General features: G+C 38.3%; 1 protein-coding gene across 6 annotated transcripts in view; it reads right to left on the bottom strand.

Annotated features, from left to right (window-relative positions):
• INVS (inversin) overlaps nt 1-25562 on the bottom strand; it is a 178813-nt gene that overhangs the window by 99374 nt on the left and 53877 nt on the right. Inside the window, exon 4 of one of the 6 annotated variants that reach the window (XM_070054881.2) lies at nt 15452-15498. The exons of the other annotated variants lie outside the window; for them this stretch is intronic. Within the exon in view, the coding sequence (XP_069910982.2) occupies nt 15452-15472 (21 nt within the window). The 5' untranslated portion in view covers nt 15473-15498. The remainder of the gene's footprint in view (nt 1-15451; nt 15499-25562) is intronic. 6 annotated transcript variants of the gene reach the window in all.

The raw sequence follows: 25562 nt of genomic DNA, 5'->3' as shown, positions 1-25562 counted from the left end.
TATGTAAGGAAGTGCCCTTACTTTTAGGGCACTAAAAGATTTGTGGGAAAAGGAGTACCACATTCTCAACTTATGCCACATGGCTCAAAAGACAATGTCCATGCACGCATATGTATTGTAAGAAAAGGATGAAGTACATGCGGTAAATTTGCACAATTGGGGAATCTGAACGAGAGTACATGAAAATTCTTTGCATTTCTGTAACTCTCCTGTGAGTTCAAATTATGTCAAATTATAAAGTTAAAAGAAAAAAGAAAATAAGTGATTTTTAGTTTTTGTTATAAAACTAATAACATGTCATTAAAATAATTTCAAAATAAAGAAAAGGATAAAGACGAAACAATGGCCTGCCTTCTCAGAAAAGTGAGGTAGCCATGGTTTCCCTTTTGATACACTTTTTTTCCTTGTCTACAAGGAGTTGTTTCTCATTCCCAGGTTGCACTTAAATTTCAGAATGCACCATAATCACACTTTAGTTAATATTCACAATATTGTTGTGAATGCCAAAATTTTCTTCTTTTTAAAAAAAAGATTTATTTATTTGAAGGGCAGAGTTATGGGTTGGGGGGCGGGGAGAGAGAGAATATGATTAATGAATGAATCTCTTCCATTTGCTGCTTCACTCCTTAAATGGCTACAATGGCTAAGGGTTGGTCCAGGCCAAAGCCAGGAGCCTGGAACCCATCCGGGTCTCTCATTTGTGTAGCAGGTACCCAAGTACTTGGGCCATCTTCTGCTGCTTTCCTGGGCACATAACCAGGGAGCTGGATGAGAAGCAGAGCAGTTGGGACTCATATGAGATACAGGTGTTGCAGGCGGCGGTGACTGCCACAGTGCTGGCCCTGCCAGAATTATTTTCACTTCATAGATCAGGAAACACATACTTTAAATGATTAAACTATGGATTTACTTTTAAAAGCTTATCAGTTAATATAATAGAACAAAGGGCAGTAAATAGCTAGTTGACTGTGATTCACAACTTATTTGCCATTATATTGCAGTGCTTGGTTCAAGTCATGGCTACTCTGCTTCTGATCCAGTTTCCTGCTATTGCACACTCTGGGGTACCAGGTGATGGTTCAATTACTTGGGTCCCTGCTATCCAGTTGGAGACACAGGTTCCCGGTTCCTGGCTCTGACCTGGCCCAGCCCTGTCTATTGTGGGCATCTGGGGAGTGAACCAGTAGATGGAAATCTTCCTCTCTCTCTCTCTCTCTTCTTCACTGCCTTTCAAATAAAATGAAAATAAGTGACTTTTTTTTAAATGCTATATCTGTAACATATGCTATTATCAAAATCTTTCCCCCCTAAAAACTCACACAGAATCTGTTGTGCCTAGCATAGTGTCTCATTGTTAGTAGGCACTAAGTATTTTTGAATGAGTATCAAATACATTTCAAATTGTAAAATAGATAAGTATTTTATGGAGCTTGTAAAGATCAAAAATTACATATTAGTGCTTTATAATGTAATTTAAAATTATAATTAAGCATTACTATTGATAATCTGGAATAGAAAATATTATAAAACTAATTGCTCATTATTCTAAAACAGAGATTAGAGTTAACATAACAGCCAACAGATGTCACCTTCTGGTAGGAATCTAAGAAATTTACTATGAAGTTTACTTCTGCATTACTCTTGTTTCAAGTATAATTCACCTTATTCTCATCAATAACCAATTTAACTGACTGTTTACAGACAGATGGAGAGACAAATGACAAATTAGTGCTCCCCAGGTTTGTGGCATGGACATAAAAAGTGAATTTATTTTTCAAATACCTTTTATAGCCATAGCCTTGCAAGTAGAAGACATCTTATCTGGTTTACTATTGATCCAAATGACAAGGCTGAGCATCAGATTAAGGATATGTCAGAAACCTGAAAGAAGGCTACCAACGGATGCAGCTGGATGGTAGCTTCTTTCAAAATGATCTATTAAGGCTACTGTGTTTACAAAGGCAGTTGAGAAAACACAGCACAACATACTGGGATGAATCAAGTAACCTACACAGTGGCCATAAAAACTTTTGATACTAATGTGAACCCCCATACACCAATCATGATGCATGTTTATTTTCAGCAATAACAACTATGCATAGACTTTTGATGATAAACAAAAAGATAGAGGGCTTTTACTTCTTCCCACATCCTTTTCGTATTGTAATAGTTTCATCTTCCAAAAAAATGATAGCATTCCTGAGAGGTCATGTCTGTTTTAAGACAATGGGAGACATTACCTAATCTAAGCTAATTGTCAATCAGGAAGGTCAAGTGAAATTAATTCTAAAATATCTTCTCTATTCATATTGAAATATGACTTGGCTAAACATGGTAACTACTAAAAAATATCAGGACAAAAATGGAATCCTGAAAACTAAAAGTTCTGAGATGCTCCCTACTGAGATGTTCAGTACCACATTTTATAAAGAAAGAAATGTTGTCTTGGGGATAAAATGCCAAGAATATAAAAAAAGTAGCAAAATGAAATAAAAAATATTGTTCCGAAGTGGGAAAATCTGGGCTTTTTTTTTTGTTATTATCTTGGGATTAGCACTTCTTTAAGAAACATCCATTACTTTCTAGACTAGAATGAACTTAAGAATTTTGTGAGAATCATGGGAATAGAAAAAGCTTTAGAAAATTCCCCTTTCAGATGTCTTTAGACAGACCTAAACTGGTTTTTCAAAACCCAGGGTGCTTTAAACAATATCAAGAGACCAACATTTGACAGTGTTATAGACTAAAGAGACAGAGAACTGTGGTCTAAAACAATTTAAAACATCAGCAAACTACTCAACTTTTTAGTTTGCCTTTTTAAATCGACACTTTTTGTAACAATAATGAAACCTGTTTTTATATATCATCAGCTTAAATAGTGCTGAATATAGGTGTAACTGCGTTACCATTAATAAATTCTATAGCTATAACGATGTCAGGGCAATTGTATTTTGGTCCTGGCTCTAACTAGTTATCTCAACATGAATATATCATTTGATTTACCAAATAATTATCTTGAGCACCTACTTTGTGTAAGATATTGTTTTTCAATGTGACAAGTAAGACAACTTTCTGGGCCTCAGTTTCTTCAACTGTGAAATAGAAGAGCTCAAGTAAGTTATTAACTAGTATTTACCGAAGGTTTTACAGATCACTAGGTCCTTAAATACTAGGAATGTACACTAAGAATTATTTGGATCAAACGATTATGAGAAATCCTGGATTAAAAAACAAACACGTTTCTTCATTGTGAGACTTCTCAGAGTCTCTAAGATGCTCACAGCTATGTGCAGTATTCCCCAAACTTATTTGACCATGGGACCCATGTTTCACACAATATTACAAGAGAATATTATTTTAAGGAAGAAGCTCTGGGAAATGCTGCATTAAATGATTTTCAAGGTTCTTTTAATATTTTAGAATTTCTACATTTTTAAAATAAGAAACAGTTCTACTGAATAGCTAATCTCATTTTTCTTGGATAAAATAAGCTTTATAAAATAGATTCCACAAAACCAAGGAAAAAGTTACTCGAGATTGTGGTTATTAGCCAGTTAAGTTACTGAGTAATGACTAGGATAAAATTCTTTGAGAAAGAATTCAAAAACAAAATTGCAGAAAGTCAACATTGCAAGATATTCCAGAAGCCGAATTTCTTTCCGTCAAACATCCTTTCAATTTATTTGATTGAAAGTAACTAGCATGTGTTTTGCAATGGCTCAGCAGATATGATAGAATGTAAACATCAAATATATGTTGGACTTTTTCCTTTGTACTTTAGGAGACATAATTTGCCTATACCTATGGTGAAATATCTTATTGGCTCCAACATTCCTTGCATTCATCCTCAAGCCCATCACATTATTTTCATGCCTACCACTAAGTCAAATTTCCTATCACATCCTTAATTCTCCTCTGCCAATGGATAAGAGATATTGCTCTGGTTAGAATCAAGTGGCAGTAAACAGGGCTGTAAAGCTTAGAGCTTCCAAGTGCAGTCATGCACATCTTGGGAGGATTTCTGGTAGCCCACAATAAATCTAGTTAGTCCAAGGAGACTATATGTATGAATGAGTCTGCTTAGTTTAGTAATAGAGCCAAATTCAAGAATGACTCTGCTGACCTAACAGTGGAACGTTCAATGGAAAAGACAAATCTTTAGACGCAAAACAACTTTTTTAAAATTCTGAGGGCCACCAAAATAAGTATGCAATGTCTACAAATGTTACTGTGTGACACTAGAAGGTTTAAGGTATAGACAAGTGATAGGTGAGAAGAAAAGAGAGGAAGGAGGGAAAAAAAGGAAGTGGAACTGGTAAAGGAAAATATTCTAAATTAGGATTAGGTAGGAAAGAAAGTAATATGTATAGCAAGAATGTCAGTCCATTATTCTTTTCTGTTAGTCAACTTCATCAATGTTTTTTAAAAGTCATTTTTGCCTTTCTTTTTTTGATTTTTATTGCTTTTAAATTTATTTGAGAGGTAGAGTTACAGACAGAGAGAGGGAGAGACAGAGAGACAGAGGTCTTTATCTGCTGGTTCACTCTCTAAGTGACCATAATGGCTGGAGCTGGGCTGATCCAAAGTCTGAACCAGGAGCTTCTTCCAGGTCTCTCATGTGGGTGGAGGGGCCCAAGCACTTGGGCCATCTTCTACTGCTTTCCCAGGCCATAGCAGAGAGTTGGATCAGAAGAGGAGCAGCCAGGACACGAACCAGGGCCCATATGGGATGCTGGTGCCACAGGTGGAGGCTTAGCCTACTGTGCCACAGGGCTTGTCCCCATTTTTGCCTTTCAGTCTTTGCTCACTCTTCCCTTCTGTCTGAAATCCTATACTCCATACTGATTTCTTACCTAAATTTAGCCATTTCTTTAAGGCCTACATGAAATTTCAACCTCCCTATGTATTAGGCAGGTATACATAGGACAGAAGCCAGTCAGGAATTTTAGGCAGGAGGGATTTAATATAGGAATTATGTGCCTCCAAATAGGTAGAAGGATTCTAGCTAGGCTTCAAAGAAAGACTCCCTGAGGGCCGGCACCGCGGCTCACTAGGCTAATCCTCCAACTTGCGGCGCTGGCACACCGGGTTCTAGTCCCGGTCGGGGCGCCGGATTCTGTCCCGGTTGCCCCTCTTCCAGGCCAACTCTCTGCTGTGGCCAGGGAGTGCAGTGGAGGATGGCCCAAGTGCTTGGGCCCTGCACCCCACGGGAGACCAGGATGAGTACCTGGCTCCTGCCTTCGGATCAGCGCGATGTGCCGGCCACAGCGTGCCGGCTGCGGCGGCCATTAGAGGGTGAACCAACAGCAAAAGGAAGACCTTTCTCTGTCTCTCTCTCTCACTGTCCACTCTGCCTGTCAAAAAAAAAAAAAAAAAAAAAAAGACTCCTGAACAGTTTCAAGCCACCATTTAAACTACAGTATAAAGATCTCTGTAGCTGCTTTAGGAAGTCAAAATAAAAAAGCTATTATAATAATAGCTTCATAAAAACTCAGGAGGAATGATAGAAATTGGTATATGCCATATAAACTTCTCTTGATGTTTGCTCCCACCTCTGAACCTGAGAAGCACAGATGGCCTGCCTTACTTATAAGGGACACTCAGCACACTAATATTTGCTTGTAAAATCATGTCATCTTCAAACATACTCACTCCCATTCTCCTTATCTTGGGTATAAGAACCTTATAGCTAGAACTCTGGTTTTTATTTCTAGTCTCTTCCTCTGGTCAAATCCAACTCAATTTCTTTGGAAGTTATTCGAAGCATACATAAATTGCTAATTATCAACAGGTAACCTCTGCAGATGATGCTTTCCCAGTTTAGCGAGGCTATAACAGAACGACATCTCCAAGGTCATTCTGTTTTTTAGTCTTGTATCTTCTGTGGGATGGAATAGTTAAAATCTATTGCAGAAGTTTATGTGTATAATTAGCAATGGTTTGGATTTCTTTTACTTCTGCAGATAGAAAGGATAAGGATAGTGAAGGTTGTGGAACATAGGTACACATTTCTATCTCTGAAATCACTCTCAAAGCTTGACCTAGGGAAGTCTACTGTGTCCTTCTATGAGGGGATCTTCAAAAGTTCATGGAAAATGTATATTATGAAAAACTATGCATGGATTTCAAAATTTTTGTTTTATTTCAATTTTCCCATATTTTCAAAGTCATCTTATACTAGTGTGGAGGCAATTCTCTATAATTTTTCCAAAAGTCTAGTAATATGAACTATCTTTTCAAGAATTTATGCACAGCAAGTGGCTTTGGAAGCTAGGGATAAAACCTCCTTTCAGGACAGAGGATGGATTTGTTTCTGATGAAGATAATAAAGATAATGCTTCATTTGGGAGCAAACATTGGGCAGAATTGGCCATGATGTAAGATTTTTTTTTTTGACAGGCAGAGTGGACAGTGAGAGAGAGAGACAGAGAGAAAGGTCTTCCTTTGCCGTTGGTTCACCCTCCAATGGCCGCCGCGGCTGGCGCGCTGCGGCCGGCGCACCGCGCTGATCCGATGGCAGGAGCCAGGAGCCAGGTGCTTTTCCTGGTCTCCCATGGGGTGCAGGGCCCAAGCACCTGGGCCATCCTCCACTGCACTCCCTGGCCACAGCAGAGAGCTGGCCTGGAAGAGGGGCAACCAGGACAGAATCCGGTGCCCCAACCGGGACTAGAACCCGGTGTGCCGGCGCCGCTAGGCGGAGGATTAGCCTAGTGAGCCGCGGCGCCGGCCCATGATGTAAGATTGAAGGTTTTCTAACCTCAGTTTCTTCAGGTCTGGGAAACCCACTGCTTGTGAAGCATCTACCCAGACTTGCCTCCTTATAGATCCTGGGGGCAAAGAGAAGCACCGCAACTATGGTGCTCATGCTGCCTGTTGTGCCATAAATAATAAACTGTCTAAATCAATTTGGATTTGTGGATCAATCTGAATCTCTGTAGCCTGCATGACAGTATTGTCATTTGGGATAGTGCTCATTGATTATTTGTTTGATGAATAAATGAGTGAATGAAATCTGGTTGCAGTGGGAAGGATGAGGAGAAAAAAGAATTGAATCAGGAAGACTGGGTAGGCTGTTACAGTTGATTGGACAATAGATATGGCAGATTGGAATGATGGAATGATTAAGATGGAAACAAGAGTCAAAGAGAGGGAGCATCCAAATATGCAGATAAGCTCCCCTAAAAATCCATAGACTCTCTCTCTCTGTATACACACATATACATACACACACACAGACAGAGAGAGAGAGAGAGAGAGAGAGAGAGAGAGAGAGAGAGAGGCTATAGACTATGCATATAGATTCCCCCTAGCTGATACCTGAATAGAAAACACAAGGGGTAGACTCCAGTAAGTCTGCAGAAACCAACAAAAGGAAGGTTTCAAAAGCTGGCCAGATGCGATTCTAAATACTCTAGACATGCTGAAATCTTTTCATGATAAAAGTGTTTTAAGAAAAGGTAATAGGGGCTGGTGTTGTGGCACACTAGGCTAAGCCACCTCTTGTGACACCAGCATCCCAGGAGTCCCAGATGCCCTGCTTTCAATCCAGCTCCCTGCTAATGCTCCTTGGAAAGCAGCAGTTGCTTGAGCCCCTACCACCTACATGGAAGACCCGGATGGAGTGCTAGGTTCCTGGCTTTGGCCTAGATCAAACTGAGCTGGCCATTACAGCTATTTGGGGAGTGAACCTGCAGTTGGAAGATTTCTTGCTCTCCCCACTGTCATTCTGCCTATCAAAAAATAGTTTTTAAAGCTGATCAGAGATTTTAGTTACTATCCAGTGTAGAAGAATAGAATTTAGAGCTTCAATCCCACCTAGCTATAGGGTCTGGTATTTATCTCAGGCTTTCCATTTAATTCTCAAAAGAGTAATTCCTTGGAAGTATAGACTATGTAGCAGGACTATGAACTATGTCTAAGAGATTTAATTAAATACTACAGGAAAAACTGAAATACTCAACAAGTTAATATGTTTAGCCAGTTGTAAATATGAGAAAAAAAATCAACATTCTTTTAAGGAAGATAACAAAATCAAGAGTCTCAACATGGTATCATCCACAATTATGAGCACACAATCCAAAAGTACTACACATGTAAAGAAACAGAAAAATAGAACCCAATGTTAAGAGGAAAAACAACTAATATAAACAGATCTCAAGATGATCTAGTGTTAGAAATAGCAACTAGATATTTATAGCAGTTTTATAAATGGGTTCAAGGACTGAAAAAATATAATTAAAATTACTAATCAAGTGAGAGAATATCAACAGAAAAAAATGAAATTATAAAGGAACCAGTTGGAAATTCTAGAATTAGAAAGTATAATACCTGAAATGTAAAAATCAGTGCATGGACTTAATAGTAGACTAAATAACAGAGGAAAGGGTTAGTGAATTTCAATATACACCAATAGAAATGATCTAATTTGGGGCCAGTGCTGTGGTATAGTGGGTAAAGCCATCACAAGCAATGCCGGCATCTCCCACAAGGGCACTAGTTTGTGTCCCAGCTGCTCCATTTCCATTCCAATTTCCTGTTAATAGCCTGGGAAAAGCAACAGAAGACAGCCAAAGTACTTGGGTCCCTGCTACCCATGTGGGAGACCCAGATGAAGCTCTTGGCTCCTGGCTTTTGCTTGGCTTAGCGCTGGTCATAGCAGCCATTTGGGGAATGAAATAGCAGATAGAAGATAAATCTCTCTCCCTTTCCTTCCCTCTCTGTAAATCTGGCTTTCAAATAAATAAATAAATCTATTTTAAAAATTCATTGAGTTTCTATTGATTTTTAAAATCACTGAGATTCATTATTTGTTTCTTACTATGGACAATGTCTAGTGATTTATCTTCAAGTTCATTGACTTTTTTTAAAGATTTTTTTTTATTAATTTGAAAGGCAGAGTTACAGAGAAGAGGAAGAAACAACAAATGAGAAAGAGATCTTTCATGTGCTAGTTCACTCCCCAAATGGCTGCAACAGCTGGGGCTGGGCTAGGGTGAAGCCAGGAGCCAGGAGCTTTTTCTGGGTCTCTTACATGGGTGCAGGGCCATCTTCTGCTGCTTTCCTAGGACCATTAGCAGGGAGCTGGATCAGAAATGGAGTAGCCGGGTCTCGAACTGGCACCCATATGGGATGTAGGCATAACAGGCAGAGGCTTAACTTGTTACACCACAACATCAGCCCTTCATTGACTCTTTTGTTATCTCCAATCTGCTGATAAGTCCTTCTTATGAAATTTTTATTTATATATTGTATTTTTGAGTTCTAAAATGTCCATTTCTTTTTTTCTTTTAAAGATTTTATTTATTTATTTGAGAGGCAGAGTTACAGACAGAGGGGGAGATATAGAGAAAAGTCTTTCTTCCATTGGTTCACTCCCCAAATGGCCGCAATGGCCAGAGCTGCGCCGATCCGAAGCCAGGAGCCAGGTGCTTCCTCCCAATCTCCCGTGCGGGTTCAGGGGCCCAAGCACTTGGGCCATCTTCTACTGCTTTCCCAGGCCAAAGCTGAGAGCTAGACTGGAAGAGGAGCAGCCGGGACTAGAACCGGTACTCCCATTGTGCTATGGCGTCGGCCCCCATTTATTTCTTTTGTATAACTTCTGTTTTCCTGTGAGACATTCTATTTGTTTATTCATTGCAAGAATATTTTTCCTTGCAGACCTGAGCAGAGTTTAACTAGCTGCTTTAAAATCCTTATCTGCTAATTAAACAACAATGATGGGAACAACATCTTTTCTCTTTAGTGTGGATCACAGTTTCCCATTTGTCCACGTATCCAGTTGCTTTTGAGAATACCTTAAGACACTAAAATGACATGTTGTAGAGACTTTGGATTGTGTTATGTTATGCTGAAGAATATAGATTTTCTATTTTAGCAAGTGGATAGCTTGCCTGAACTCAAACTCCAAACTCTCGTTTCTCCTACAGGGGCAAATAGCAGCTAAACTTGTTGTGGAGTTAGTTGACCTTATCTTAGCTTTCTGAAATTTGCCCGGTACATGGTGTAGTTCAGTGTCAGTCAGGGATTTTGGCAGTTTATTTATAGAACTTTGGGCTTCCTTTCAGTGGATCTCCCTGCTCTGGAACATCTCTTTCCACTTGCAACCATTGCTCTAAATGCTGCCTTCTGATCCCTCAACGAATAAGAGTGCCTATTTCTATTCAATTTTCACCCCTCTTGAAAAACTGAGTAGACTCTGCACAAAAGTGGAAACTTACCTGATGCTGTTCTTTTCTTCCCTTCTCCAAGTGTTGATTCCTCTAGAATTTTTGCTTATGCCTGGTCATTCTTTTGTTCCTTCAGAGAGTTGTTTTTATACTTTGTTAAGAGTTTATAAATGTTATCTGCTAAATACTTGATCCACTTTGAGATACCACACCGTTACCAGACAGCATTCCTATTTTAAAAAGCTCTTTAGATGGTTGAGAACGCTGTATAAATAAATCCCACTGAGGGTAGAAGTATTTAGGCAGTCTTGATCGCATTCATCTTTCTAACCAAGACCACAATGGTAATCCTGGACTAACAACTGAGAAAGTATATCATACCTTGAGTCACCATGCAACTAATATAACCTGGAAACTGGTATCTTGGTGATTATCATGGGCTCTCACTGGGCAGCCAACTCATTCCCTTAAACTAAAAACTGCTCCACTGTGTGGATACCCACTGTATTTTAAACTCTATTCCAACTAGTGATGGGAGTCCTGCTGCTTTTGGACAAAATTTCAACTAGCCTACTACTTGCTGCAGTGGATGCACAAGTAGCATCTGGCAATCTACTTTTTAAAATCCTGTGTTGAAAATAGTTTTCCTTTAATAGAGATCAATTATTATTTATATGCAATTCAATATCACCACCTGCTGAACTCCCATAACCAGCTGAGTAAGACACCTTCTCTTAGAGCATTTGTTGTCCAAGCAGATAGGACTGGTACCAAGTTTCTGTCCTTTCTCACTGTGGGTTAATGCTGTTATCTCATTAATAAATTCCAAAGTTAGGATTATAATAAAAGGTTAATGAATGGCATTTTAAAAAGCATTTCTGCAAAACTGAAAGCTAAAGAACAGGCCAATCCAAGGATGTTGGATAGTAAACTGGATACAGAATTAATTCTGACAATATTAGCCTAAGATTTCATTCTTTCATTTCTCATAGATATTTGTTCAGCAACTATTTTGTGCAAAGCACTGTAGGGGAATACAGAGATAAATTATTATTGAGTTTTGTACTCAAGAGGCTCACAGAACAGGAGTGGATTTGTTCATGAATAAATACAATATTGGATAAAATGGGCTAAGATTCACTATAGAGATTCCAATGGTACTCTCAGAACAGTCAACTCCAACGTTAACTAATTCAATCTGCTTAAATACACTTATTTATACACTCAAAGGACTTATTTTCTGATCTAAATCAAAATTCTTTAGATTATGTGTCTCTTAACAGGATCAAAAATTATATAAAGTCCTTTTAAATTCGTTAATTTATTTAATTCTCATAACAACCTATGTGTTGTCAAAAATTTAAAGACTAGGAAACAGAAGATTTCTGCAAACTTGGATTGTTGTTTTGAAACTTTACATTTTTCTAGGTTAGATCAAGCAAAATAAATACTTGAGATAATCACAATTTGAAATGCTTAGTTACATGTACTTGAATATAGAATAGTGATTATTAGGGATTTGTAAAATTTGGGAAAGGTAGGGAAATATTGGATAATGGGTATCAAAATAGTTATATGGAAGGAATAAATGTTAGTGTTAAACAGCACAGTAGGTGACTATAGTCCACAACAGCTTCATATATTTTGTGAGACGACCTCAAAGGCTTCAAACATACAGTAACAATAGGGAGATGGAAGAGCTAATTAACCTTATTTGATCAGTATAGACTATACATGGAAATACCACATTATATTCCAAAATATGTACAATTATTACGTTAATATAATTTTTTTAAGTTTAAGGAAATGGTGGATAAAAAGATTAAAAGAGAGGAACTGGAAGGCACCAGACATAAATGATTAAGAGATGAAAATGCTAATTGCTTGATTTTTAACAATATTGGCTGTTTAAATGTCTTGAAATATTGTGCTGTTGCCCATAGCATATGTGAAATTATAAAATGTTAATAAATGTGTAACTGAATATAAATAGTTAGAAATTTTTAATTAAAAAGGGTAATCCCATAATAGCAAAAAATACTAAGTGACAGTAGACAAGATATTTCCCTTAAGGATGTATTTCATTATACTTATCTATCTACATGTTTACAGAGATAATTTTAAGACTCATACCAAAAAAAAAAAAAAGCCCACATCAAGTTTATAAAACATTTATAACCTAATATATTTGGTATGAAATGTAATTTTAAATTCCCTAATCCAAAGACATCTAAAAGTAACTATAGGGGCAAGTGTTGGTAAAGCTATTGCTTGCAATGCTGGCATCCCAGAGTCCCACTGCTCCACTTCCAATCTAGCTCCCTGCTAATGCGCCAGGGAAAGCAGTAGAGGATGGCCCAAGTACTTGGGCCACTACACCCACTTGGGAGACCCAGAAGAAGCAACTGGCTCTTGGCTTTGGTCTGGCTCAGTCCTGACTCTTTGCAGCCATTTGGGGAACGAACCAATGATTGGAAGATCTCTTTCTCTCTCTCTCTCTTTGTCTCTCTCTTACTCTCTCTCTAACTCTGGCTTCCAAATAAATAACTAAATCTTGAAAAAATTAATAAAAGTAACTATAATAATTTATCATATCATATAAAATATCATATCATATAAAATGTAATATCCTAATATTATATATTCATTATTTTGTTTTACATGTTAACATGTAAGATTTAACTTGGTATTCATCAAATGGAAAATAAACACTTACCAGGTGGAATACTAAAATCACATAGATAAAATAAATGCTTAGTCACCAGTTTTGAGAATTCTAATTTTCATTGTGACTACAAAGTGAATAAAATCATAAAACTTTCAATCCAGGACTGACATAGGAAGAACTTCATGAAATATCTGTAACAGTAATGAACTCCAGAGTTAGAAGTTCATCTATGAAGTGTCTTGTTTATACATTCATTCAATTCTTTTAGAGTACTTTTTATTTCAAATTAGTTGGCTGGACTTTGAATGACTATAGCAAAAAGATCCTAAGTCACAGAGATGGGCTGAACATATAATCCATAATTTGGGACTGTCAATTCACACAATCTTGGCATTACTGTCAACTCATCCTTATTCAGAGGTTTCATGAAGTTATACTGTATAGATGATGCTTACAAATGCTCTCAGCATCTAATACATTGTAAGAAAACTCTCCATTATTTTGGACAAAACCAAAATACTGAATTTAATTTGTACATACAGAATGCATAAAGAAACATAAATTTAGCTTATAGAATTATATTTAACATGTCTGATTATTAAATTTGGTCCATTTCTATGGGATTTAATGGGATTTAAAGACATTCCCTTGGCCTTGAAGAAGCAGTTTTAAGAGCTCTGCAGATTAAAGAATAAGCAAACTCATTCTTGATTACCTTTTCCATTCATATTTCTAGTGATAGCATTAAAGCACAAATATAGGAGTATAGCATAAGAATATAGGGGTACAGGAGAAGAAATTTGGAGATTGTATTGGATAGGATACTATCAGCATCATTTAAATTGAATCCTCTTGCTTGTTCTAGTTTGCTTAAGAAGAAAAAATTGGGCATAACGTTGAAGAAGTAATTTAGCCAATGAATAATTTTTATGGGTTAGTTCATGTAGGAATAAATGAAAGATTTTATTTTATATGGAACCACATTTCCAAATGAATATAAGAGAAAAACAACTGTCAAATATCCACACTTTATTGTTAACACATCCTTTTAATTTAATGTCTCACTTTTTCTAGTAATAGTATTAAAATGCTTATCACTTGTTAATTCTGACAATTAGATGATAACTTATACAATCTGCAATTTCTCCTGTAAAGTTTTCTTTTTAATCTCCACTTCAGTTGTTTACTTTCTAACATCACCAAAGACACAAAGAACCAACCTGGGTTTATATTGTGTGTGTGTGTGAGTGTGTGTGTTTTGCATATCCAGACTTAAAAATGATTTAAAGTTCCACAGATTTATTATCCAAAGGGAGTTCTAATTAAATACAAAAGGGAGCATATGCTAGCTGAGTCAACTTCAGGATCTATTCCTTTCTATAAAGGGCTCTTACATGCCTTCCTCCTCAATTGTGAAAGCACCCGGTTCCTTATTCCCTTCACCATGAATAAGGCTGACATTTGACAGCTTCACAACGCTGACAGGGTTACCCAACAGCCCACCCTCCCTATTCTCAATCCAATTAGACCTCTAATCCTCCAGATGAAAGGCCCTACTGCTCACGTTCCTCATGACAACGACAGCTATTGATTATTTGTCACTGCAGCTAACACCTTCCCTGTTGAGGCTGCTCTGACAGAAGCAAACCTACCAAATTAGACAGCACTTTATCTGCCCTGGAGGCCAAATGGCACAACAAGTAAAGGCTAATAAATGGTATAAAAATGAACAAATCATAACATTATGACAGGCTGATCGTTGCCAGCAGCCTCCCAGCTCAAGCTTGATGTTCTGTTAGACTTGCTCCTTCTCTTTCCCCTCTGCTCTAGCTCTAACTTTGACTGAATTAAAGGCCAGAACAATTAAGGCATTTGACCAGCAAAGATAAGCCAATTGAAGTATCACCAAGGGACAAAAATGTCGATAACTGACTGCCATTTGTCAATACAAACACTCTGGAGATGCAAATGCTCAGGCCTCTGCTCTCCACTAGGCTGCAGTGACTCGCTTTCCATGGGGAGGCAGCTCAAATAGACAGTTTGTGGCTATTTAACCAGAGAAGAAAAAAATAGGAAAGGAAAGAAAAATACAGCCCCAAGAGAGGAAGTATTCTATAAAGAAGAGGCAGAAGTCATTGGGGTGAGGATGTAGGGTTATATGAGAAAACGGAAGACAACAAGCACAGCTATTCTCCTTCAAAAAATATTCTAGTATCAAGCAATTGGAAGGTTTTCACACATTTTTAATCAAGAATATATGGATCATGTAAGAAAGGGCCACCAGAATTAATAAAGCTGTAACTTTAGAACCATAATTATTCACTCAACAAATATTTTTTTGAGCACCAAACATGTACTTGTTCTAGGTAATGGGAATAAAGTAGTGAGTAATATTGACAAAAAAAAATCTAATTTCATTGGACATTCTTTACATGGAGTGAAATATAATAAATAAGTAATATATAGTGGTATTTTATTTAGATATTGTCAAGCATTAAGCAAAATAACAAAGTAGTATAGTGAAGTAGAAAGAGTAAAATATGTGAGGTGAGGAGGGTATTAGATCAGACAGCTAGGGAAGGGTTCACTGAGAAACTGACTTGAGTAAACAACTCACCAAAGTGAGAATGTTCAACATGGGGGATTCCTATTGGAATAGTGTTCCTAGAAAAGAGAAGAATAAGTGCAAAAATATCGTGTCAAGAGCATTCCTTGCTTGTTTGAGGAGTAGCAATGAGGTCAGGGTGGCTGATGCACACTTACAGACAATGGAATTCAGAACATATAAGGCTTCATATGTTCCAAGAAGTCATTAGGCTTTTATTCTGAGATGTAAAATCCTTAGAGAGTCTGGAGCAGAGGAATGACATGTTTGAGAGAAAGAGAGAAAGAGAGAAAGAGACAGAAACATTCCCATCCTCTGTTTCACTCCTCAATTATCCGCAACAATGGGAGCTGGGCCAGATAAAAGCTGGGAGCTAGGAGCTGAATCTGTCTCCCATGTGGGTGGAAGGGACCCAACTTCTTGAGTCATTACCTGCTACCTCAGCATGTGCATCAGCAGAAAACTGGAATTGGAAGCAGAGTAGAGCCAGGACTTGAATCAAGGTACTCTAACACAGGATGCAGGTGTTCCCACTTAAGTCTTCACTGCTAGGCCAAAGGCATGCCCCTTCACTTAGGGTTTAAGAAAGGATGGGGGGCTGGTGCTGCGGCTCACTAGGCTAATCCTCCACCTGTGGCGCCGGCACACCAGGTTCTAGTCCCGGTCGGGGCGCCGGATTCTGTCCTGGGTGCCCCTCTTGCAGTCCAGCTCTCTGCTGTGGCCCGGGAGTGCAGTGGAGAATGGCCCAAGTCCTTGGGCCCTGCACCCGCATGGGAGACCAGGAGAAACACCTGGCTCCTGGCTTCAGATCGGTGCAGTGCCAGCTATGGCAGTCATTTGGGGAGTGAACCATCGGAAGGAAGACCCTTCTCTCTGTCTCTCTCTCTGTCTATAACTCTACCTGTTAAATAAATAAAAAAAATTAAAGAAAAAAAAGAAAGGTTGATACCAGTTGACACGTCAGGCCTAAATTACAGGTGGCAATAGAAGAAACCATGATAAAATTTCAGTGATCCTGCTCTGTCTCATCCAGGATATGAATCATTCTTTTGTCTACCATATCCACATTTGTCTACCATATCCAAATGTGAATGCCGTCCACCCATTAATCACCTAGTAGCAGTCTCATTTATCAAATCAACTATTGTGGTATTGTAGAGCTTGGGTTCAAGGAATATTGATGTCTCCTCTAATGTCTATAAGCTATTATTCAAGATATTTTTAAAGTTGATTACAATATGGTGACTACGGAGTAGGTATTTGGATTAGCAGTTAAGACACTGGTTGGAATATTCTTATTCCATATTGGAGTGCCTAAGGTTGAGTCCGGTCTTCATTCCCAATTCTAGCTTCCTGCTAATGTGCACTCTGGAAGGAAGCAGTGATGGTTCAAGTAGTTGGGTCCCTACCACCCACATGAGAGACCTAGGTTTGGTTCCTAGTTCCTAACTTTGGTCTGGCCCAGTCCTGGCCATTGTAGGCATTTAGGAAGTGAACCAGATGATGGGAGCTCTCTTTCTCAATTTGTCTGTCTCTCCAAATTAAAAAAAGGTGGCTACAGTTAATAACAATGTATTGAATACCAAAAAGTACAGATAGTAGGTTTTAATTGTTTTCAACACCAATGCATGTGAGGAAACACATAATAAATTAGTTTGATTTAACCAGTTCACAATGCATATGTCTTCCTTTTTTTTAACTTTTATTTAATAAATATAAATTCCCAAAGTACAGCTTATGGATTACAATGGCTTTCCCCCCAATAACTTCCCTCCCACCCACAACCCTCCCAACTCCCGCTCCCTCTCCCATTCCATTCCTCATCACGATTCATTTTTCAATTATCTTTATATACAGAAGATCAATTTAGTATATATTAAGTAAAGATTTCAACAGTTTGCACCCACACCAAAACACAAAGTGTAAGGTACTGTTTAAGTACTAGTTATAGCATTAATTCACATTGTACAACACATTAAGGACAGAGATCCTACATGGGGGGTAAGTGCACAGTGATTCCTGTTGTTGACTTAACAAATTGACACACTTGTTTATGGTGTCAGTAATCACCCTAGGCTCTTGTCATGAGCTGCCAAGGCTATGGAAGCCTTTTGAGTTCACTGACTCCGATCTTATTTAGACAAGGTCATAGTCAAAGTGGAAGTTCTCTCCTCCCTTCAGAGAAAGGTACCTCCTTTGATGGCCCGTTCTTTCCACTAGGATCTCACTCGCAGAGATCTTTCATTTAGTTTTTCTTTTTTTTTTTTCCCCAGAGTGTCTTGGCTTTACATGCCTAAAATACTCTCATGGGCTCTTTAGCCAGATCCGAATGCTTAAGGGCTGATTCTGAGGCCAGAGTGCTGCTTAGGACATCTGCCATTCTATGAGTCTGCTATGTATCCCACTTCCCATGTTGGATTATTCTCTCCTTTTTAATTCTATCAGGTAGTATTAGCAGACACTAGTCTTGTTTTTATGATCCCTTTGACTCTTAATCCTATCATTATGATCAATTGTGAACTGAAACTGATCACTTGGACTAGCGAGATGGCATTGGAACATGCCTCCTTGATGGGATTGAATTGGAATCCCCTGGCATGTTTCTAACTCTACCATTTGGGGCAAGTACGATTGAGCATGTCCCAAATTGTACATCTCCTCCCTCTCTTATTCCTACTCTTATATTTAACAGGGATCACTTTTCAGTTAAATTTAAACATCTAAGAATAATTGTGTGTTAATTAAAGAGTTCAACCAATAGTATTAAGTAGAACAAGAAAACTACTAAGAGGGATAATGTATTAAGTTGTTCATTAACAGTCAGGGCTATGCTGATCAAGTCACTATTTCTCATAGTGTCCATTTCACTTCAACAGGTTTCCTTTTGGTGCTCGGTTAGTTGTCACCGATCAGGGAGAACATATGATATTTGTCCCTTTGGGACTGGCTTAATTCACTAAGCATGATGTTTTCCAAATTCCTCCATCTTGTTGCAAACGACCGGGTTTCATTGTTTTTGACTGCTGTATAGTATTCTATAGAGTACATGTCCCATAATTTCTTTATCCAGTCTACTGTTGATGGGCATTTAGGTTGATTCTAGGTCTTAGCTATTGTGAATTGAGCTGCAATAAACATCAAGGTGCAGACAACTTTTTTGTTTGCCAATTTCATTTCCTTTGGGTAAATTCCAAGGAGTGGGATGGCTGGGTTGTATGGTAGGGTTATATTCAGGTTTCTGAGTAATCTCCAGACTGACTTCCATGGTGGCTTAACCAGTTTGCATTCCCATCAACAGTGGGTTAGTGTCCCTTTTTCCCCATATCCTCACCAGCATCTGTTGTTGGTAGATTTCTGTATGTGAGCCATTCTAACTGGGGTGAGGTGAAATCTCATTGTGGTTTTGATTTGCATTTCCCTCATGGCTAGTGATCTGTGTTAAAGTTTATTTTGTCTGATATTAATATGGCTACACCTGCTTTTTTTGGTTTCTGTTGGCATGGAATATCTTTTTCCAACCTTTCACTTTCAGTCTGCATGCATCTTTGCTGGAAAGATGTGTTTCTTGTAAGCAGCAAATAGATGGGGTTTGTTCCTTAATGCATTCAGCCAGTCTGTGTCTTTTAACTGGAGAGTTGAGGCCATTTACATTCAATGTGACTATTGATAAGTAGTAACTTTGCCCTGCCATTTTCCCAAAGATATTTTCTAATATATGCTTTGAACTTCGTGTGATCTTTTACTGGGAGGTTTTCTTCATGTACCTTCTTTTGTATTGATGGCCGTGTTTCTGTTTTTCTGTGTATAACACATCTTTGAACATATTTTGCAGGGCTGGACAAGTGGCAACAAATTCTTTCAATTTCTGTTTGCTATGAAAGGTCTTTATTTCACCTTCATTCACAAATGAGAGCTTTGCAGGATATAATGTTCTGGGATGGCAGTTTTTTTTTCTCTTAGTACTTGGGCTATATCTCACCATTTGCTCCTAGCCTATAGTGTTTCTGATGAGAAGTCAGCTGTGAGTCTAATTGGAGATCCTCTGAGAGTAATCTGATGTTTCTCTCTTGCACATTTTAGAATCTTTATGTTTCACTGTGGTGAGTTTGATTACAATGTGTCATGGTGAGGATCTCTTTTAGTCATGTTTATTAGGGGTTCCATGAGCTTCCTATACTTGGATGTCTCTGTCCTTCTCCAAACCCAGGATTTTTTCTGCTAGTGTCTCACTAAAAAGGCCTTCTAATCCTTTCTCTTTCTCCATGCCTTCAGAAACTCCTAGAACCCGAATGTTGGTTTTTTTAATAGTACCCTGTAGATTCCCGACAATATTTTTTAGATTTCTAATTTCCTCTTCTTTCCTTTGGTTTTTCTGTATACTTTCCTGTGCTCTGTCTTCTAAGTCCAATATTCTCTCTTCTGCTTTACTGATTCTGTTTTTAAGGCTTTCAATTGCATTTGTCATTTGATCTACTGAATTTTTCATTTCATTTTGATTTCTCAATATCACAATTTCATGTTCTAATAGTTTCTTCATTTCATTTTGATTTCTCCTTAAGATTTCACTTTCATGAGAGAGATTTTCTACCCTGTCCAGCAAGGGTTTCTGTAGTTCATGCATTTGTTTTTGAGAACTTCTAAATGTTCTTATCAAAATTTTTTTGAAATCTGTATCTTGCATTTCTTCTATCTCATCATCTTCATAATCTTGAATTGGAGTGTCATGTTCATTTGGGAGCGTCATGATGTCTTCCTTGTTCTTGTTTCCTTGGTTTCTGCTTTTTTTGTTTGGCATTGTGGAGATAATCTTTGGTCCCCCCCCCCCCCCGTGGTGACTTTTCTTGTTATACTATGACTCTAGATTAAGTGGAGTACCTGCTTTTGGTGAATTTCTAGAGGCTTGTGGTGTGTGTGACCAGAGAGCTCTGTTCAGTATTTTAAGGTTAAGGGTGTGCCAAAGTTGACACACCCAGGTTTGGCATGGTAAATCTTCTCTTTCTCTCTCTCTCTCTTTTTTATTCAGAGGGGAAGTAATTCCACTCAGCTGAGCTCTTCTCCTCAATGGCAATCAGTGCCTGAGCACTAGCCCCATGGGTATAATATTTGCTCTATCCCAAGGACCACACAAAGAATCTGTGCAGTCCTCAGTGTAAGCTCAGATTTCCTTGCAATGTCTCTCACTGGGTAGCCCAAGTCACCCGAATTTGTGGCATCTCCCACTGAGATTACTCACGTCTCAGCCACACAGTGAGTTCTCCCACACACCATCTTTTTTTTTTTTTTTCCACAGTCCCGGTTCATAAGCTCCACACATTCATTAGGTCTTAGTCTCCTGTTATTTCTCCTCACCAGAGTCAGGTTTTTCTTTTTGGCTGAGGGTGGGCACAGCTCCGAGCCAGTGCAGCTGTTACCTATGTCCAAAATGGCACCTGCTTTATTGTCTCGCTTGCCTTTGTAAGGTGAGTGGAGAGAGAGAATCATGTCCATACTGTCCCTTTTATTTTTTTCCCTCTCCTCTAGTTAGTCTGGTGTACTTTCTCCCATGGGACTTCAAGCCTGGTTCCTCTAGGCTCTTCCTGCTGCTTTTCTGCCAGTGTCTCAGGCTACTGAGGTTTTACCTTACCTCCCTTTCCAGCACTGCGTGGAGACTCTCTCAGCAGCTGGGCTCCCTAGCTGTGGGCACCCATGCCCTCCATGTAGGTCCACCGTGTCCCTCTAATTCCAGAAGAGTTTCCTCTGCAGTTTTTTCCCTAACTCTTCCCTGAGACTACAGTATCCTCGCTTTTATTATACTATCTTTTATTTTTTTTCTTTTTTTAACTTTTATTTAGTAAATATAAATTTCCAAAGTACAGCTTATGGATTACAATGGCTTTCCCCCCAATAACTTCCCTCCCACCCACAACCCTCCCAACTCCCGCTCCCTCTCCCATTCCATTCCTCATCAAGATTCGTTTTCAATTATCTTTATATACAGAAGATCAATTCAGTATATATTAAGTAAAGATTTCATCAGTTTGCACCCACACAGAACATAAAGTGTAAAATACTGTTTGAGTACTAGTTATAGCATTAATTCACATTGAACAACACATTAAGGACAGAGATCCTACATGAGGAGTAAGTGCACAGTGATTCCTGTTGTTGATTTCACAAATTGACACTCTTGTTTATGGCGTCAGTAATCTCCCTAGGCTCTTGTCATGAGTTGATAGTAACCTTGTAATTAACCGGTTGGGAAGTTAGCCTATGAATATAAGCCAACCTATCAAAGAGACAAGAAAGCAGAAAAGGTGGAAAAACCTATCTTTGCTGATGTCACTGATCCACTGTGTTAACAAAATCTGGACAGAAGATCTTTTGTTATACAAGACTATAGATATGTAAAATGATAGATGTCCTTTCCCCCAGTTCACATTTATGTTACTTATAGGAAAAGTACCCTCACGATAAAAATCACCTACAATGGAACCAAGTGACTAGTCAGCCACCTAAGCAAATATTAAATATTCCAGAAAAGGAAATCAATTAAAGCAAGAACTGTATTCCTGAATTCTGCTGGATTGTACTACTGGCCTATTACTTACTACTATCCCATGTAATCTGTTATTTCTGGCTCTTCTTTGTTGTCTACATGGTTCTTCATATCAGTTTCCAGCCTTTTATCCTAGGTTCTATCTTATGTGTGAGATTACCATGCAGCCATTAGTTTGATGTCTTTTGAATTGAACATCATTGAATAGGATTGACAATTAGCTTTACAGGGGCTTTGCAACCCTCTGATTCTCCCAGCAGATATTCTCCATCTGTAAGGTGTGGTCTCCTTCCCACGGTTTTGGGCTTAGCTTGACCCTAATTAAGGGAAGAGTCAACTCTAGCTCATTAGTGGTAACAGTGAGAGTTAAGTCAACCTTAATGTGATGATTCACTTTCGGCCTTCCTCCTGCAATCTAGTCCTAGTCTTGTACCTCTAGGTCTAGCAAAATTGATGCCCATCTATCTGTTCACCCATTCAACTATCCATGCATCTATCCAACAATATGATGGTCTTAGCCCTGGGGTTCCAATTATGTTCTTTGTATATTAACTTAAAAATCTGCCTATCATCCAAATTTCCTTAAGCCTTGCCCTTTGTGGGTTCTCACAAGGAAGGGCATCCTGTCATGGTTCATTCTTTCGATTTTCTGGCTGAAACCTCACTATTTGTTGCCAAATTAACCACTTTCCTCACATCTACCTTTCAACACATTATGAACTCCAGGTTGCCTTTAGTTGCTTTTGCTGAATAACTATCATTTCCAGGTGGACTTTCGCTTATTTTCTTCCCATCCCAGTGATGTCATCAGTCTCAGGCACTCCAAGGGTGGCCTGTCCAGTTAAGTGGATTATAAGTCCAATTCTGACAAAAATTAGGTTATATTCCAGGTCTTTTTTTTTTTAACACAACTTTGTTTATGGCATTTTTGTTGTGAGAAGACAACAGTTTAGACTAAACAGTAGAAATGGGAAGGAAAGTGAAAGTGAAATGATTGTTTAACAAGCTCAATTTAAACTTGGTATGTCTGGGGACAGTTGAAGTGAGAAGGAGTCAAAGATGGAGGTAATACTTTGTGCCTAAATGAATGAAGAATGATCATTTTCTTCACAAACATGGGGAAATTATAGTGATTTAGGTTATAATGGGATGAAAAAATGTAATATATAAGAGAAAATTAAGTGAACGGAATTCAGGTCACATCTAAAAATTCAGATTCCAAGTAAGCCTCAGAGAAGTAAGCAAGAGCAACTGCATGTTGAGTGAGAAAGTGTAAATGCAGGAAGGGATTCTACCTGACAAATAACTATGTGTTTCAAAATCTGCACATAATGATGGAGTATCTGCTGTCCTGTTCAGGTGGACAGCCAATTAGATGTCTCACATTTCTTAAAATTACATATGTCACTCCACAATCAAGATGCAGATTCAGTACTATTCTGGCCCGAGGGCTGTCTCACAAGGTTGTACAAGACGTATAAATAGTGCAAAGTACAACCTGTGTAATTACCCATCACTCCTGTCTCAGTGGTTGGCCGTGTCAAATGGTGAGATCTTCAGAAGCAACAAAGAATATTTTCCTCACTTTAAGAGTGGGAAAGAAAATGCCCTCAGCAAATGCTTGCTGAATGAGTTCCCAAAAGTTCACTGTTTCAAGACTATTGGCCATTTTCATTCAGAGTTAACTAAGGCTTCACAAGATAAATCAAGAGCACAGCCTGATGTTGCTCTGCTCATACCTTCCCAGCAATCATTTGTACTCTCAAAGGCTATTGTGGTTAGGAATCATGAGGTGGGTTCATTCCATAACACCGAGGACATACTTCGGAGATGGCTCAGAGTAGCATTCTCATTATGGTCAAGTGTGAAGGCATACTTCTAGAATATCCACTTCAAAAACCACAGAATCATTAGAGTCAATTTGTTAGAAGGGCATTTGATAAACAAATCTTTAGCTACATTTTCTAAGAAGGCTCCAAAGCCATGGTGTGAAAAAATGACTTGTAACTACTCAGGTATAGGTACCTGGTAATCTCAAAGCTACTAACATAACTTGGATATAATATTTTGAAAGGATGGATACTCAATGATGAAGATATCTTAAATTACTGGAAGAGGGAGTTGGCGCTGTGGTATAATGGGTAAAGCTGATGCCTGCAAAGCCAACATCCCATATGGGCCCCAGTTTGCATCCCGACTGTTCCACTTCCATTCCAGCTCTCTGCTATGGTCTGGGACAGCAGTAGAAGATGACTCAAGTTCTTGGGACCCTGCACCCACATGGGAGACCCAGAAGAAGCTCCTGGCTTTGGATTGGCACAGCTCCAGCTGTTGGGGCCATTTGGGGAGTGAACCAGTGGATGGAAGATTTTCTCTCTTTCTGTCATTCTCACTCTGCCTCTGCCTCACTGGGTAATAAATATTCAATAACATATAGCATGAAGAGAAATACTAAGAAAGAAGAAAATAAATACAAAAAGGGGACGTGGAAGTAAGCTCTCTTTGAATCAGAAACATTTAAAAGAGGTCATGGGGCTGGTGCTGTGGCGCAGTGGATTCATACCCTGGCCTGAAGAGCTGGTGCCGGTTCTAGTCTTGGCTGCTCCTTTTCCAGTCCAGCTCTCTGCTATGGCCTGGGAAAGCAGTGGAAGATGGCCCATGTCCTTGGGCCCTTGAACCCACGTGGGAGGCCAGGAAGAAGCTTCTGGCTTCTGGTTTCGGATTGGCACAGCTCCAGCTGTTGTGGCCATCTGGGGAGTGAAACAGCAGGTGGAAGACCTCTCTGTCTGTACCTCTCTCTGTAACTCTTTCAAATAAATAAAATAAATCTTTAAAAAAATAAAAAATAAGAGTTCATAAAAATCAGAAATTAGAGCACTTTTATTATAGTAGATAATAATGAAAAGTGTTTTGGGAAATGCAAGAAAATATTACATATTCCTTTCTTTAAAGCCAAAGATCTGAAACTTGGTAAACTTCTAAAGAAAACTGAAAATGTAGGGAATTATAAGGAACTGTCACCATTAAAGTTTAGTAGGAAATAAAAATAAAATAAAGTTTAAGATTTAAAAAGTCTGTACTTGGATTTTTTTTTGAACAATAAAGTAGATCTCTTGGGAAAATGCTTTATCATTTCATTCATGTTTTACATGAATTTTTTCTTAATTCTACTATCAGAGATTTTCATTGCTAATAATACTTTCTTTGAATATTTGCAGTGAGTATAACTGTTTATTTAAAAATTATTCACAAAAATAGGATCCTGTAATATATACTATTCTGCAGCTTTCATATTTTTTAGATAACAGTATACTCTGGACATCTTTCCATGTGAATATATAATGATTAATCAAATTCTTTTAAATAGCTACAAAATATCCTATGAGAAAACAGAATTTAGCAATGTTTACTTAACAATGAACTATTAATTTTTAGATTATTGCCATTATAAACAACAATGAATACATATATCTGTACATGTATTTTATGTTAGTGTGAGCATTTTATAAGGTATGTTCCTAGTCCTAGGATCTAGAACCAAGGAGCATGTTCATGTTTACTACATTTTTCCTTCCTTTATTAAATTTT

Source organism: Oryctolagus cuniculus, chromosome 1 (assembly GCF_051225735.1).
Source record: "Oryctolagus cuniculus isolate XC-2025 breed Fujian yellow rabbit chromosome 1, ASM5122573v1, whole genome shotgun sequence".
Classification (NCBI taxonomy): domain Eukaryota; kingdom Metazoa; phylum Chordata; class Mammalia; order Lagomorpha; family Leporidae; genus Oryctolagus; species Oryctolagus cuniculus.
The sequence above is the reverse complement of the archived record's forward strand: the minus strand, read 5'-3'. Positions and strand labels throughout refer to the sequence as shown.